The 15,669-nt window shown below is 39.2% G+C and overlaps 1 protein-coding gene across 3 annotated transcripts in view; it reads right to left on the bottom strand.

Moving 5' to 3' along the window:
* The window catches only part of FBXL20 (F-box and leucine rich repeat protein 20), a 105,402-nt gene that overhangs the window by 27,458 nt on the left and 62,275 nt on the right, over positions 1-15,669 (bottom strand). For all 3 annotated transcript variants that reach the window (XM_066364319.1, XM_066364318.1, XM_066364320.1), the window contains exons 3-6: positions 6,165-6,219; positions 3,329-3,403; positions 906-1,000; positions 359-427 (exon numbers count right to left, since the gene is read on the bottom strand). In XM_066364319.1, coding sequence (XP_066220416.1) covers positions 359-427; positions 906-1,000; positions 3,329-3,403; positions 6,165-6,219 — 294 coding nt within the window. The remainder of the gene's footprint in view (positions 1-358; positions 428-905; positions 1,001-3,328; positions 3,404-6,164; positions 6,220-15,669) is intronic.

The raw sequence follows: 15,669 nt of genomic DNA, 5'->3' as shown, positions 1-15,669 counted from the left end.
TTATCACGAGCTGTTTAGTCCCGTGTTTAAGATTTTACACCTTTTTATAGATGTCTTTTGAAAGATAACCTCTAGTGTCTTCTTGAAATATAAATCATCCTAATAAATCTGTATTATTGTCCCTACTGAATACTCAATGACTACAATTTTTAAGTTTCACTTAAAACAGGATTTGGACCAGTTTCCAAAATAAATTTATTTCATTTCTACTTTAATGTCACTTTGTCCTTTTAAATTATATCTTTTCTATAAAACCAAAATGTAATTTGTTAAATCTATTTAGTGGTATGCATTTAAAGCCAGTATAGACAAGACACAAGGGGCTATGACTGACCTTTATAAAACACAAAATACTTACGCATCTGTAGTCTTTGTACACCCATTTAAATTTAGTACTTCAATGTTCCTACAGTTTTGTGCAAAGGTCCTTTACCGAAAAGAAACAAAGTAAAAGGTGTGAGATGAAACAGGCACAATTCTAGTATTAAAGAAGTAATAAATGATATTATAACTGGTAATATTAGATATTGGTACAAAAGTAGTTCATAATTATAAATAAAGACATTTTCAACCATAAATTTTAACATTGATCTCTTTGCTAAACAAGGTTAAAATCACCTTAACTTTGAGCAAACAAAAGTTTACTCACGCTTCAAAAGAACTAATTATGACATGGGAATGTGGCTTTTTTGGAGGGGCACTTGTTCTTGTTCTCAAAACCATATATCCCACTAGTAGGTATTTTTGTGTTATAAGTGATGTGTGTGTGTTTGGGTTCAGAATAGCCTATAGAAAGCTAAGACTGTCTTTATAAACAGCTTAAAACCATTTTAGCCTTCTCTGGGTTATATGGTGCTTTCTTCACTTCAGGCAGGAAGATCAATTAATCAATTGTTATGTCTTACCTCAGCGCGTTGTCTCCTACTCCAAGACACCCACGAAGACTTAACTTTCGTAAAAAGCCCCCACATCGTTTTGAAATGTTCTCCACTACTCGGCCCTGTATAAAAATACATGTGAACAAAAAAAAAAAGACATCACACTGATTTTGAAAAGAACACATCCTCATTTTTAGTAACTTACAAAGAAGAGGCTTCTATTTGTTTTAAAGGCTTAGTAATTAATTCAAAAGGAAAATTTTGCCTGACCAGGCGGTGGCGCAGTGGATATAAGCATCGGACTGGGATGCGGAGGACCCAGGTTCGAGACCCCGTGGTCGCCAGCCTGAGGGCAGGCTCATCTGCTTTAAGCAAAGCTCACCAGCTTGGACCCAAGGTCGCTGGGGTTACTCGGTTGGCTGCCCCCCCCCCCACGTCAAGGCACATATGAGAAAGCAATCAATGTGAACAGCTAAGGTGTTGCAACGAAAAACTGATGACTGATGCTTCTCATCTCTCTCTGTTCCTGTCTGTCCCTATCTATCCCTCTCTCTGTCTGTGTAAAAAAAATAAAAATTAAAAAAGAAAAAGGAAAATTTCAACTTACTGTGACAGTTTTCCTGATTTAACACATCTATTTGAAACATGCCTAAACCTTATGTTGTTCTTTTTTTTTTTACAGAGACAGAATCAGAGAGAGGGATAGACAGGGACAGACAGACAGGAACGGAGAGAGATGAGAAGCATCAATCATTAGTTTTTCATTGTGTGTTGTAACACCTTAGTTGTTCATTGATTGCTTTCTCATATGTGCCTTGACCGCGGGCCTTCAGCAGACCAAGTAACCCCTTGCTCGAGCCAGCGACCTTGGGTTCAAGCTGGTGGGCTTTTGCTCAAACCAGATGAGCTCACGCACAAGTTGGTGACCTCAGGGTCTTGAACCTGGGTCCTCAGCATCCCAATCCGACGCTCTATCCACTGTGCCATCGCCTGGTCAGGCTTATGTTGTTCTTTATTTCACTCAATTCATAAAATATTCTGTATTAAGGTATATTTCTATGTAAGGTCTTAGGTCTATGTTGAGGTAGACGTCCCTCCTGATTAAACTGCAACTACTGAAGAATATTAACTCTCTCTATTATTTCTGTATCCTTTCCAAAGTGTTTACTGTAGTACTCTAATTATAGCAGAGACTGAATGAACACCTAAGAAAAGCTTGCTGAATGAATATGTGAGCCATGTTACTTTAAACATTCATTTCTATGAAGATTAAAGAACTGTGAAAAATATAAAAATCCAGCTTAATGTTAGTATTGTTATAAAAGCACTTTTAAAGAGAATGAGAAATTTGTGTGAGGCTCTTAAAAAACTTCTTACGTGGATTCTCAAGACTGGAACTTTAAATCTAAATCATTTAGTCCTTATAACACAATGAGGAATCTATTATTTCCACATTTCTGATGAGAAAACCAAGGACCACAGAGCTCAAATGGAGGTTAAAATAATTTGAGCTTAATCCATTATGCTTCTCCATTTTAGAAATAATAGGCAATAATAAGAGACAAAACATGGGGGAGAAGTGAGAAGGAAAAAAAATGCCTCTCCAGCAAAAATAATTTAGTAAATGATTTTGATTTTATTCTTTTTTCTGTCTCCACTAAAACTATATCTATAGGCTTTCCAAGAACCAAAATGCTCATGTTAAGAAAAGCTTTTGCAACAAGTTAACTGACTGATTCTTCAATAAACAAATATAAAAAGACTTCTTTAGGCCCTGGCCGGTTGGCTCAGTGGTAGAGCATGGGTCTGGCATGTGGATATCCTGGGTTCAATCCTGGTCAGGGCACACAGGAGAAGGAACTACCTACTTCCCCACTCCTCCCCCATCTCTCTTTCTCTTTCTTTCTCCTCTCCCACAGCCACAGCTCGATTAGCTAGAGTGAGCTGGCCCTCAGCACTGAGGATGGCTCCATGGCCTTTGCCTCAGGCACTAAAAATAGCTTGGTTGCTCAGCAATGGAGCAATGCCCCAGATGGGCAGAGCATCGCCCCATAGGGGGCTTGTAAGGTGGATCTAGTCAGTCATGGGTGCATGCAGGAGTCTTTCTCTGTCTTCTCTGCTCTCACTTAATTAAAAACAAAACAAAACAAAACAAAAAAACTTCTTTAAAATGAGCACACACAGGTTTACATTTCCACCTTATTAATATATCTTATTAATTCCATCTTATTAATACAAATAATTTAGCATTATTTCAGTAAAATAATTCTGTTCATTCTCGAAAACTGAATAAGCTCTTGGGAACACTGCAGGCTCCCGTGAGGTTCGTAGGTACGAATCAGCAGTTTGTCCCTCCAGGGAAAGGAGACTTATATGGTTGGGGCTAATCTGTTCCGTACTGTAATTACATTCTAACAAGAGAAATGGGGCCACACACCACATAATTATACCTCAATATCCCTCTGGAAATCAAACAGGTCAATTCGCTGCCAGTTACTGCCATCCAGAGCCAGAACATTCCAGGCCTATTTTGAAGAAAAAGAGACAGAATGAGCAAGAGTTGAAACAAAGGGGAAAAGCCAGCAATATTTGAGTTCACAATTAAATCTAATGATTAAAATCGACCAAAATATTTCTCAGCACCCCACCATTAACTCCCAATAAGAGGGTACAGAAACTAGCAACCATATAAGAGCTTAGGGGTTGCAAAGGACAGGTTGTAGTAAGTATCATAGCCAGAAACTGTTTTATAACTGGAAGATCCTAGTTTCTAATCCCAAAATGAGATAGTTCAGCTGATGAAAAGCAAGTCTGATACTCTATCCCTGAACATGGGTCAAGATAAGGGTGAAATCAAAGGAGGAGGACAGTGCTCTGAATATTGCTATGTTCAATATATATTTGCTAACCAGAGCATCACTTGGTCAGACTTGGGACTTAGAAAAGACTATCATTTCTCTGTATACAGGACAGAGCTTTCATGTTTTCTTCATTACCAACTTGCTCACTCAGGCATGTTTTTCAATTGGTCATCTTTATCTCTAACATGATTTAGTGCTAATTTTAAAACAAGTGCAAGTTGAAGGCCCTGGCCGGTTGGCTCAGTGGTAGAGCGTCAGCCTGGCGTGCGGAAGTTCTGGGTTCGATTCCCGGCCAGGGCACACAGGGGAAGTGCCCATCTGCTTCTCCATCCCTACCCCTCTCCTTCTTCTCTGTCTCTCTCTTCCCCTCCCGCAGTGAGGCTCCATTGGAGCAAAAGATGGCCCGGGCGCTGGGGATGGCTCCTTGGCCTCTGCCCCAGGCGCTAGAGTGGCTCTGGTCGCTTCAGAAAAATACAAAAAAAAAAACAAAAAAAAACAAGTGCAAGTTGAAGACTTCTCATATATTTCTTCAGTAAGTTAAAGGGAGGCAAGAAAGTTTCTAAGTTTTTCAACTTTTTAGGATTAGGTGAAAAATGACTCAGTAAGAGTTAATTTGTGGGTCATTCTGCATTTTAATCAGAAAGCCTTTAAAAGTTTTCCCTATTGAATTTAAAGTGTAAACAGCAGTCTTAATATTGTTGAGCTATAAACTTAGAATATCATATCTTACTTTAACAATCAATACCCAGATTTGATATTGAAATTTTAAAAGGAAATTGTGGATACACTTATTAACACCAGGGTAGCTGTCACACAATCGCAAGAAATATGAAAGTAACCAAAGTTGTTATTCTAGAAATCTTTAGGGTTTTCTCAGTAATTCAATGTTACTTTTCTTTTGGTAGCTTTGTCATTTTTCCAACAGCTTCTTAAATGGCTAGCCATGGGAGACGAGATAAAATGCTGAAGTTCAAATGCTTACTCAAGTCTTGGGCTAAATATACTTCTGATTTGATATTTCTCATTTCCTTACACTACTTTCTCCAGCAACAGGAATCATGCCAAACTGAGACTAAAATTAGGAATGACAGGTTCCTTTCCAGTGTGTTTTTTTAAACTAATTAAATACTTCAAGTAGAGAGAACAATAAGATAACTAACTACTGACGTACTAACTATCCAGATTTAATGAAAATTGGCATTGTGCTTTCCTTTCTTTCAAATGAAAACATATTAAGAGGAAACAGAAGCCTACAAATGAAAACAATTAAAATTCATTCAAGTCAGCATCGCTACGATGAGATGCTGTAATTAAACAGTTTTAGACTCTGCTCTGAGTACTCTGTTTCTCAATGGTGGCCTCAGCTTCATACGCACTGAAAGGAAACCCACTTGTTTGTTCCAGTCATTTCTAGTGCAACCACTCAAGTACCAGGGATAGAAATGTCATCAATCATCAAAACTCTACTGATTGTTTCCAAAATAGCTGATTTACAGATTTAGTATGGCTTTTAGGATGCAGAAATTACATTAAAGTTAGCAAGACACAGTGAATTTTCCATGGTGAGTTTGTGTATGTGCGCGCGCGCGTGTGTGTGTGTGTGTGTGTGTGTGTGTGTGTGTGTGTGTGTGTCTGAGGAGAATGGTGTGGGTAATTTGAAAGAAAACCTGGGTCCACCTACAAAGATAAACTCAATACTTGGATATAACCGCCGTATTACATATCCAGCACCTAGGACTGTACCACTGTCCGCAGCTTATAAAAAGATGGTAATTGCAGGTATCCATTAACTTTGATAGGTTAATGACTATATATTTGTATTACAATAGAAACTAGGAATGGTTCCTAAAGCAAGTTTTCTACAATAGAGACGCTACTCTTTATTTTACTGGCAGCCAGTAGGATTATCATGTTTCACTCTGTCACAGAAATGTCAGCTGACAAAAATGGATAATTAAGTGTAATGTACAAACTGACTTTGAGAATGAAATCTGGTTTGCTTTACAACTAAAAAAAAAATTCTATTATCTTTTGAGAAAAAAATACGAGAGATAACATGAGAATTAGAACCTCAAATGCCTTCAGGATATGTATGTATGTATATAAAATGAACTAAAAGAACATAATGAAACACTATCTTATTAAAATTCTGACTAGAACCTTTTAATGTGCATGTTTAATGCTTTTTCCTCAGAAATGTTTCCTCTGTTTGTATTATAAAATAGTTAAGAGTTCCAAAAAATTACAGGCAGCACATGTAGTAGAACTGTAGAATTACATTGGTTTGGGTCTGCCATGGGTGAAAGAACACCCTTTAAAACAAAAGATACAACTGACACCTCAAGTAAACAGTTTCCCTATTACAGACACTGATGTCATCAGAGCCAGGAAGGGGTGCCCCTCTAAGCACATTAACCATTCTTACCCTGGAGACCTGAGCACAGCGACACAAGGTAACAACATCCAGGAAAGAAAATATCCTAAAAAGAGATAAAGACAACTTTATTATAAGATAAAGTAGAGCAATTTACACAGATAATACTTCCCAAATAAAACATAGGGGGAGAAATTAATCTTTTACTTGATAATGTATGTATAAGTACCATACTAGTTCAATTATATACATCAAGGGATGATAAAATATTTATAACTGATACAACTTTAAAAAGTAAAAACAATTTTCATGCTTCTGGTTATAAAAAGAAATAGGCTAGGGGAGGAATAGCTTTATAGAGAATTTTAGTTATAAAAGAAAAAGGATAAAATATATTGTAATACCTAAAAATAGCAACTACAAAATGTTAATTCTATATATTTAATTCTTATCTGGGAAATTATAAAATTCATTTACACATTAATGTCAGAAAACACTGTCTAGAATTTTTCTCAGTCTTATAGAGGTTAAATGTGTCTTTTGAAGCATTATTATTTGATATAATTTATTTGCTTAAAGCCTGATAACTCTCTACACTGTAAACCACCTGGCAAAACAGGTCAGAGCATCCTGAGAATAAAGTGAATGAGTCACTACTACTTAAAAGACTTCCTTAATAACAAACACCCCTAAAAGTCATTTTGATCTGAGTAACAAGCTAAGCTCTCCACAAGAGGTAAAAAGTGCAATATAGCATGCATGTACTTTAAAATTTTAAATAAAAGCTTATGAATTAGCTTAAAAAAACAAAACTTTACTTTTTAGCTATCTAAAATCTTCACATTTTGGAACTTGGAATAAACCAAGTTAAAAATTGCATTAGACAAAAAGTTATGTGCACTTAGTAAAAAGCTTTTAAAACGGTTTTGGGTTTTTTTTTGTATTTTTCTGAAGTTGGAAACAGGGAGACAGTCCGACTCCCACATGTGCCTGACAGGGATCCACCTGGCACGCCCACCAGGGGGCGATGCTCTGCCCATCTGGGGCGTTGCTCTGCCACAATCAGAGCCATTCTAGCGCCTGAGGCAGAGGCCACAGAGCCATCCTCAGCACCAGGGCAAACTTTGCTCCAATGGAGCCTTGGCTGCGGGAGGGGAAGAGAGAGACAGAGAGGAAGGAGAGGGAGAGGGGTGGAGAAGCAGATGGATGCTTCTCCTGTGTGCCCTGGCAGGGAATTGAACCCGGGACTCCCGCATGCCAGGCCGACGCTCTACCACTGAGCTAACCGGCCAGGGCCTTAAAACGTTTTTTATTGGGATAAAATATACATAACATTTACCATTTTAACCACTTTTAAGTGGAGAGTTAAATGGCATTAAGGACATCGACATGGTACAAAATCGTCACCATCACTCATGCCCAAAACTTAACTTATTTCCAAAAAGTACAATACTGAAACTCTGTACCCATTAAACAATAACCCTCATTCCCTTCACCCCATGCCTGGCAACCACCATTCTACCTTTTCTATAAATTTGACTGCTCTAGGTACTTCGTATGGAACCATATGGTTGGTATTTATCCTTTTCTGACTGGCCTATTTCACTTAGCATAACGTCTTCAAGGTTCATCCATGTATCATGTATCAGAATTTCCTTCCTTTTTAATGCTGAGTAATATTACATTGTATGTGGATATCACACCTCGTACATCTGTCCATAGATGAAAATATTGAATGCCTTTCTTGTTCCCTTGAAAATGCCTTGCTACCATCCTGGTGGCAATAACCTGCCCGTCTTCAATACTAACTACCAACCATGCCCAAATAAATATATATACCCACGATCTAGGTACCTCAATTCTTAAAGGAGTAAGTTCATCTACTGCAGCAAACACCCTTGCATTGCTGAAAATGTGGCTGCTGTCATCCACTATCTAATACCCTTATGTGGAATTTCATAATCAAAAGCTCATGTTTCTGCCAAATCACCACTAATCCCTGAGCAATTTCTATAAATACAGTATTACACATGGGAGGGGCACAGGTGAAATGCTTTACAGGTAACACTAAACTTCAGTAACCTTTCAACCGAAACAGTCTCCACAAAGGAAAGCACAAATGATGGACATGGAAGATCAGGCTGGAGATCAAATACAGACCTAGGAGACTCTGAAGCACACATCCTAACAATCTTAACTACAGTCTTAGAATGTACTGACTGTGGTTCTGTCAATATCCCAATGATGCCTGACTGTTGGAGGCACAGTGGATAGATCATTGGCCTGGGACGCTGAGGAGCAGTGGGAGGTGTGGGAAGCATCAACTTGTAGTTGCTTCTTGTATGTGACTCGACAGGGCAAGCCCAAGGTCTCAAACCAGCAGCCTCAGCATTCTAGGTTGACGCTTTATCCACTGCGCCACCACAGGTCAGGCCAGACTAGGTATGTGTGTACAGTAATCCTTTTCTCCACACTTAATCCATTTACATAATTCTTTTTGAGGTTACCTATGTCCATAACCTGAATGGTGACGATCAGAGATTAAGAAAAGTGAGACAGAATGAAGGATCTGCTAGTCTCGAATGATCTTGCTTGATTGCTTCACTAGAAGTCTTCCACCGCCTCAACAGATTGTTGAAAGACTGACCTACCTAGCTTTAGGATGCTCAGGTTTCTGAGACATCATGTGGAAAAAGACAGAGTCTGATTATAAATAAATCTTATTGCTGTACAAAAAAAGAAAAAAAAAAAAACCCTGGCGAGTTGGATCAGTGGAAGAGTGTCAGCCCAGCATGTGGAAGTCCTGGGTTCAATTCCTGACCAGGACACACAGGAGAAGCACCTATCTGCTTCTCCACCCTTTCCCCTCTCCTTTCTGTCTATCTCTCTCTTCCCCTCCCACAGCCAAGGCTCCACTGGAGCAAAGTTGGCCTGGACACTGAGGATAGCTCCATGGCCTCCACCTCAGGCGCTAGAATGGCTCAAGTTGAAAAAGAGTGACACCCCAGATGGGCAGAGCATCGCCTCCTAGTGAGCATGCTGAGTGGTTCCCGGTCGGGCGCATGTGGGAGTCTGTCCGACTGCCTCCTCACTTCTCTCTTCAGAAAAATACAAAATGAATGAAATGAATGGATTAAAAAACCCAAATCCTTAGTATTAAATCCCTGGAAAAGAACATGGTTCTGGCTGTTAAAATTTATACTGAAAGTAGATTTTGGAGACAAGGTTACCCACAAGAAGTTCTGTGAATTACTTCCAACTTCCTTTGGTTTCATAGTCTTAGGACAAATATCCCTTATCTTCTTGAGCCCCACCTCAATATAGTTCTTTTAATTAAAAAAGATAAACAGCAAACAGTGGTTCCAGTGAGGGTATAACAAAATGGGTAATTCCACTCATATCATTGGTATATTGATGGGTATAATTTTTTTTTTTTTTTTAGTATTCATTTGAGGGGGATGAGAGAGAGAAGAGAGAGATAGAGTAAAGGTGGGAGGGTAGAGCAGGAAGCATCAACTCCCATATGTACCTTGACCAGGCAAGCCTGGGGTTTCGAACTGGCAACCTTAGTGTTCCAGGTCCAAGCTATATCCACTGCACCACCACAGGTCAGGTTGTGTACAAGTATTTTGGAAAATAATTTAACAGTGTTCATTAAAATAAAATAAAGTAAAAATACATACAACAGCCTATAGAAGCAAAAGTATGAGTAAACGTGGTTTTCAGAATATTCATGGTAGCATTAACTGAAAAATGGAAAAGAGCCTGTCCAAGGAGGGTGGCACAGTGGATAGTGTGTCAGACTGGGATGTGGAGGATCCAGGTTTGAGACCTTGAGGTCGCCAGCTTGAGCATGGCTTCATCTGGTTTGAGCAAAGCTCACCAGCTTGGACCCAAGATTACTAGCTCAAGCAAGGGCTTATTCGGTCTGCTGAAGGCCCACGGTCAAGGCACATATGAAAAAGCAATCAATGAACAACTAAGGTGTTGCAATAAAAAACTAATAATTGAGCCCTGGCCGGTTGGCTCAGTGGTAGAGTGTTGGCCTAGCATGCAGGAGTCCCAGGTTCGATTTCCAGCCAGGGCACACAGGAGAGGTGCCCATCTGCTTCTCCACCCCTCCCCCTCTCTTTCCTGTCTCTCTCTTCCCCTCCCGCAGCCAAGGCTCCATTGGAGCAAAGTTGGCCTGGACGCTGAGGATGGTTCTGTGGCCTCCGCCTCAGGCGCTAGAATGGCTCTGGTTGCAACAGGGGGATGCCCCAGATGGGCAGAGCATCGCCCCCTGGTGGGCGTGCGGGTGGATCCTGGTTGGGCGCATGCAGGAGTCTGTCTGACTGCCTCCCTGTTTCCAACTTCAGAAAAATACCAAAAAAAAACCACCCCCCAAAACTAATGATTGATGCTTCTCATCTCTCTCCATTCCTGTCTGTCTGTCCTATCTATCCCTCTCTCTGACTCTCTTTCTGTAAAAAAAAAAAGGAAAGAAAAAGAAATATGGAAAAGAAATAATCTTTTTTTTTTTTCTTTTTTTCATTTTTCTGAAGCTGGAAACAGGGAGAGACAGTCAGACAGACTCCCGCATGCGCCCGACCGGGATCCACCCGGCACGCCCACCAGGGGCGGCGCTCTGCCCCCCAGGGGGCGATGCTCTGCCCATCCTGGGCGTCGCCATATTGCGACCAGAGCCACTCTAGCGCCTGAGGCAGAGGCCACAGAGCCATCCCCAGCGCCCGGGCCATCTTTGCTCCAGTGGAGCCTTGGCTGCGGGAGGGGAAGAGAGAGACAGAGAGGAAAGCGCGGCGGAGGGGTGGAGAAGCAAATGGGCGCTTCTCCTATGTGCCCTGGCCGGGAATCGAACCCGGGTCCTCCGCACGCTAGGCCGACGCTCTACCGCTGAGCCAACCGGCCAGGGCAAGAAATAATCTTAATATATATCAATAAAAAATGCTGAAATAGACACAGGACCTGAAGATGGCAGTGGAGTAGGCAGATGCACAGACTCCCAGCTCACACCACCAAACTGGATTACAAATTAATTTAGGAACAGTCAGCATGAAAAACCAACTCTGGACTATAAGACCAGCTCTCAAAAACCAAGGAGCAAAGAATAAGCCACACTGAGCCTGCTAGGGAGCACGGAGGAGCAGTTAGTCTCCCCTGCTTATAGGAACAAAGGGGGTGTGAGGCTGAGAGCCCAGAAGGGCTCTCATTCCAAGGAAAAGAGTAGTAAATATTGCTCACAGCCACTTGCCTGGGGACCTGGGAATGAGGAGTGTTGAAAGGGCTGGCTTATCTTCCAAAAGGAAAAGGGGGAGAGAGAGACAGATGGTGACTGGCAGAGGAATGAATGGAAGGACCTGAGAAGCTGACTCATCCAGTGCTGGAGGCGCGGCCATAGCTGGGGGAGAGATTTATCCTTCCATATAACAAGACTAAAGTGCTTCTGGATCATACATCTCCAGACATCTCTCCAGCTCCAATCAGCACAACAAGACACAGCTGAAAACAAGAAGTGGGGAGGAGAGGAAGTAACTCAGGTCACCATGGAGATCTGAGATACACCTCCCCTTACAGAAGCAGAGAAAGCACCCCGCCCCCAGGGAGAGTAACTGGCAGATAAGGCCTTCAGAGTCTCAGATTACACCCACTGCATTCCTGGATACAGTTTCAAATAAGCCCCCTGCTGAGATCAGTAAACAAGACTACAAGTGAGAAGAAAACAAACAAATCAAGACTTCAAAGCAGCCCAAATCCGAAAGTGGATTACAAATAACAGCTGATGCCAACCCAAGAAGACCTAGAAATAACACAACTGAAAATTGGAGACAGACAACACCAAACCTAGACTCAATTAGCCCTACAAACAACACACCCAAACACACAGACATAATGAGAAGACAGAGAAGTGTAATCCAAATGAAACCACAAGAGAAATCTCCAGAAAAGGAACTGAGTGATATGGAAATAACTAAACTGCCAGATGCAGAGTTTAGAATAATGATTGTTAGGATGCTTAGGGATCTTAGAACAACAATGGATGGTCATTACGAACACCTAAATAAAGAGATAGCAAGTATAAAAAAAGGACATTGAAATATTTAAAAAGAATCAGTTGGAGGTGACAAATACAATATCAGAAATAAAGACCACAATGGAAGGAATTAAAAGCAAGATAAATGAAGCTGAGGATCGAATCAACGAGCTGGAGGACAAGATGAACAAAGGCACAAAAGCAGAGCAGAAAAAAGAAAGACTGAAAAAGTCTGAGGAAACTCTGAGAGAGCTCTGTGACAACATAAAGAGAAATAACATCTGCATCATAGGGGTTCCTGGAAAAGAGAAAGAACAAGGGATAGAAACTTTATTCAATCAAATCATAGCTGAAACCTTCCCTAAATTGATGCAAGGAAGGGTCTCACAAGTTCAAGAAGCACAGAGAACTCCATTATAGAGAAACCCCAAAAGACGTACACCAAGACACATCGTAATTAAAATACCAAAGCTAAGCTATAAAGAGAAAATATTAAAAGCTGCTAGAGAAAAGAAGGCTACACCTACAAAGGAGCCCCCATAAGGATGACATCCGACTTCTCAACAGAAACACTTGAGGCCAGAGGGAATGGCAAGAAATATTCAAAGTAATGCAGAACAAGAGCCTACAACCAAGACTACTTTATCTAGCAAGGCTATCATTTAAAATTGAAGGAGAAATAAAAAGCTTCCCAGACCAAAAAAAAACTCAAGGAATTCATTACAACCAAACCAATGCTGCAGGAAATGTTAAGGGGCCTGTTGTAAACAGATCAAAGTGGGAAAAGAATATACCAAAAGAGGAATACAGCTTTAAAGAATAAAATGACAATAAACAACTACATATCAATAATAACCTTAAATGTAAATGGATTAAATGATCCCATCAAAAGACATAGGGTAGCTGCTTGGATAAGAAAACAGGACCTGTACATATGCTGTCTACAAGAGACACACTTTAAAACAAAAGATGCACATAGACTGAAAGTAAAAGGATGGAAAAAAATATTTCATGCAAATAGAAATGAAAAAAAAGCTGGGGTAGCAATACTTATATCAGACAAAATGGACTTTAAAACAAAGATGATAGTAAGAGATAAAGAAGGTCACTACATAATAATAGAGGGAGCAATTCAACAGGAAGATATAATCATCATAAATATCTATGCACCTAATATAGGAGCACCTAAATATATAAAGCAGACTTTGATGGATATAAAGGGTGAGATCAACAGCAATACTATAATAGTAAGAGATTTCAATACCCCACTAACATCACTAGATAGATTCTCAAGAAAGAAAATTAACAAAGAAACAGCAGACTTAAAGGACACATTAGATCAACTTGATTTAATAGATATCTTTAGAACCTTTCACCCTAAGGCAGCAGAATATACATTCTTTCCAAGTGCTCATGGTACATTCTCTAAAATAGACCACATGTTAGGACACAAAAGCGGTCTCAACAAATTTAAGAAGATTGAAATCATATCAAGCATTTTCTCTGATCACAATGGCATGAAAGTAGAAATCAACCACAACAGAAAAACTGAAAAATACTCAAACACATGGAAACTAAATAGCATGTTATTAAATAACGAATGGGCTAACAATGAAATCAAAGAAGAAATAAAAAAATTCCTAGAAACAAATGATAATGAGCAAAGAACAACTCAAAATTTATGGGACACAGCAAAAGCAGTCCTGAGAGGGAAGTTCATAGCACTACAGGCATTCCTTAAGAAGCCTGAAAAAGCTCAAATAAATAACCTAACCCTTCATCTAAAAGAACTAGAAAAAGAACAGCAAGTAAGGCCCAGAGGTAGTAGAAGGATGGAAATAATAAAGATCAGAGCGGAAATAAATGACATAGAAGCTAAAGAAACAATACGGAGGATCAATGAAACCAAGAGCTGGTTCTGTGAAAGGGTAAACAAGATCGATGAACCTTTAATAAGACTCACCAAGAAAAGAAGAGAGAGAGGATTCAAATAAATAAAATTAGAAATAAGAGTGGAGAAATAACAACCGACACAACGGAAATACAAAATATTGTAAGAAAATAATACTATGAAGAACTGTATGCCAAAAAATTTAAAAACCTAGGTGAAATGGACAAATTCCTTGAAACATATCATCTTTCAAAAATCAATCTGGAAGAATCAGAAAACCTAAACAGACCGATTACAACAAAAGAGATCAAAACAGTTATCAAAAAGCTCCCAAAAAACAAAACTTCCTGGGCCCGATGGCTTCACTGGTGAATTCTACCAAACATTCAAAGAAGAACTAACTCTTATCCTTCTCCTCAAGCTATTTCAAAAAATTCAGGAAGAAGGAACACTTTCAAGTTCCTTTTATGAGGCGAGCATAATTCTGATTCCAAAATCAGGCAAAGACAACACAAAGAAAAAAAATTATAAGCTAATATCCCTGATGAATTTAGATGCTAAAATCCTCAACAAAATATTAGCAAACCGAATCCAGCAATACATGAAAAAAATCATACATCATAATCAAGTGGGATTTATTCTGGGAAGGCAAGGATGGTACAACATTCATAAATCAATTAATGTGATTCACCCCATAAACGAAAGGATGGAGAAAAACCACATGATAATTTTAATAGATGCAGAAAAAGCATTTGATAAAATCAAACACCAATTTATGATCAAAACTCTTAGCAAAGTGGGAATACAGTGATAAAGGTCATCTATGATAAACCCACAGCCAACATTATAATTAATGGACAAAAATTAAAAGCAATTCCCTTAAAATCAGGAACAAGGCAGGGGTGCCCCCTTTCACCACTCTTATTCAACATAGTACTGGAAGTCCTAGCCACAGCAATCAGACAAGAAGAAGAAATAAAAGGCATCCAAACTGGAAAAGAAGAAGTAAAACTATCATTATTTGCAGATGATATGATTACTGTACATAGAAAACCCTAAAGTCTCAGTCAATAAACTACTGGACCTACTAAACAAATTCAGCAAGGTGGCAGGATATATAATTAATACACAGCAATTAGAGGCATTTTTATACACGAACAATGAACTGTCAGAAAGAGAAATTAAGAAAACAATCCCCTTCACTATTGCAACAAAAAAATAAAGTACCTAGGAGTAAATTTAACCAAGGAGGTTAAAGACTTGTACTCAGAAAATTATAAAACATTGATAAAAGAAATCAAGGAAGATACAAACAAGTGGAGGCATATACCGTGCTCATGGTTAGGAAGAATAAACATAATTAAAATGTTTATATTACCCAAAGCAATTTATAAATTCAATGCAATACCAATTAAAATACCAATGACATACTTTACAGATATAGAACACATAACCCAAAAATTTATATGAAACTAAAAAAGAATATGAATAGCCTCAGCAATATTGAAAAAGAAGAATAAAGTGGGAGGTATCACACCTCCTGATATCAAGTTATACTACAAGGCCATTGTTTCAACACAGCTTGGTACTGGCATAAGAAGAGACATATAGATCTATGGAACATAACAGAGAAC

The sequence above is a fragment of the Saccopteryx leptura genome, chromosome 2 (genome assembly GCF_036850995.1).
Source record: "Saccopteryx leptura isolate mSacLep1 chromosome 2, mSacLep1_pri_phased_curated, whole genome shotgun sequence".
Classification (NCBI taxonomy): Eukaryota; Metazoa; Chordata; class Mammalia; order Chiroptera; family Emballonuridae; genus Saccopteryx; species Saccopteryx leptura.
Note: the sequence above shows the minus strand (reverse complement) of the source record. Positions and strands in the feature narration are given on the sequence as shown.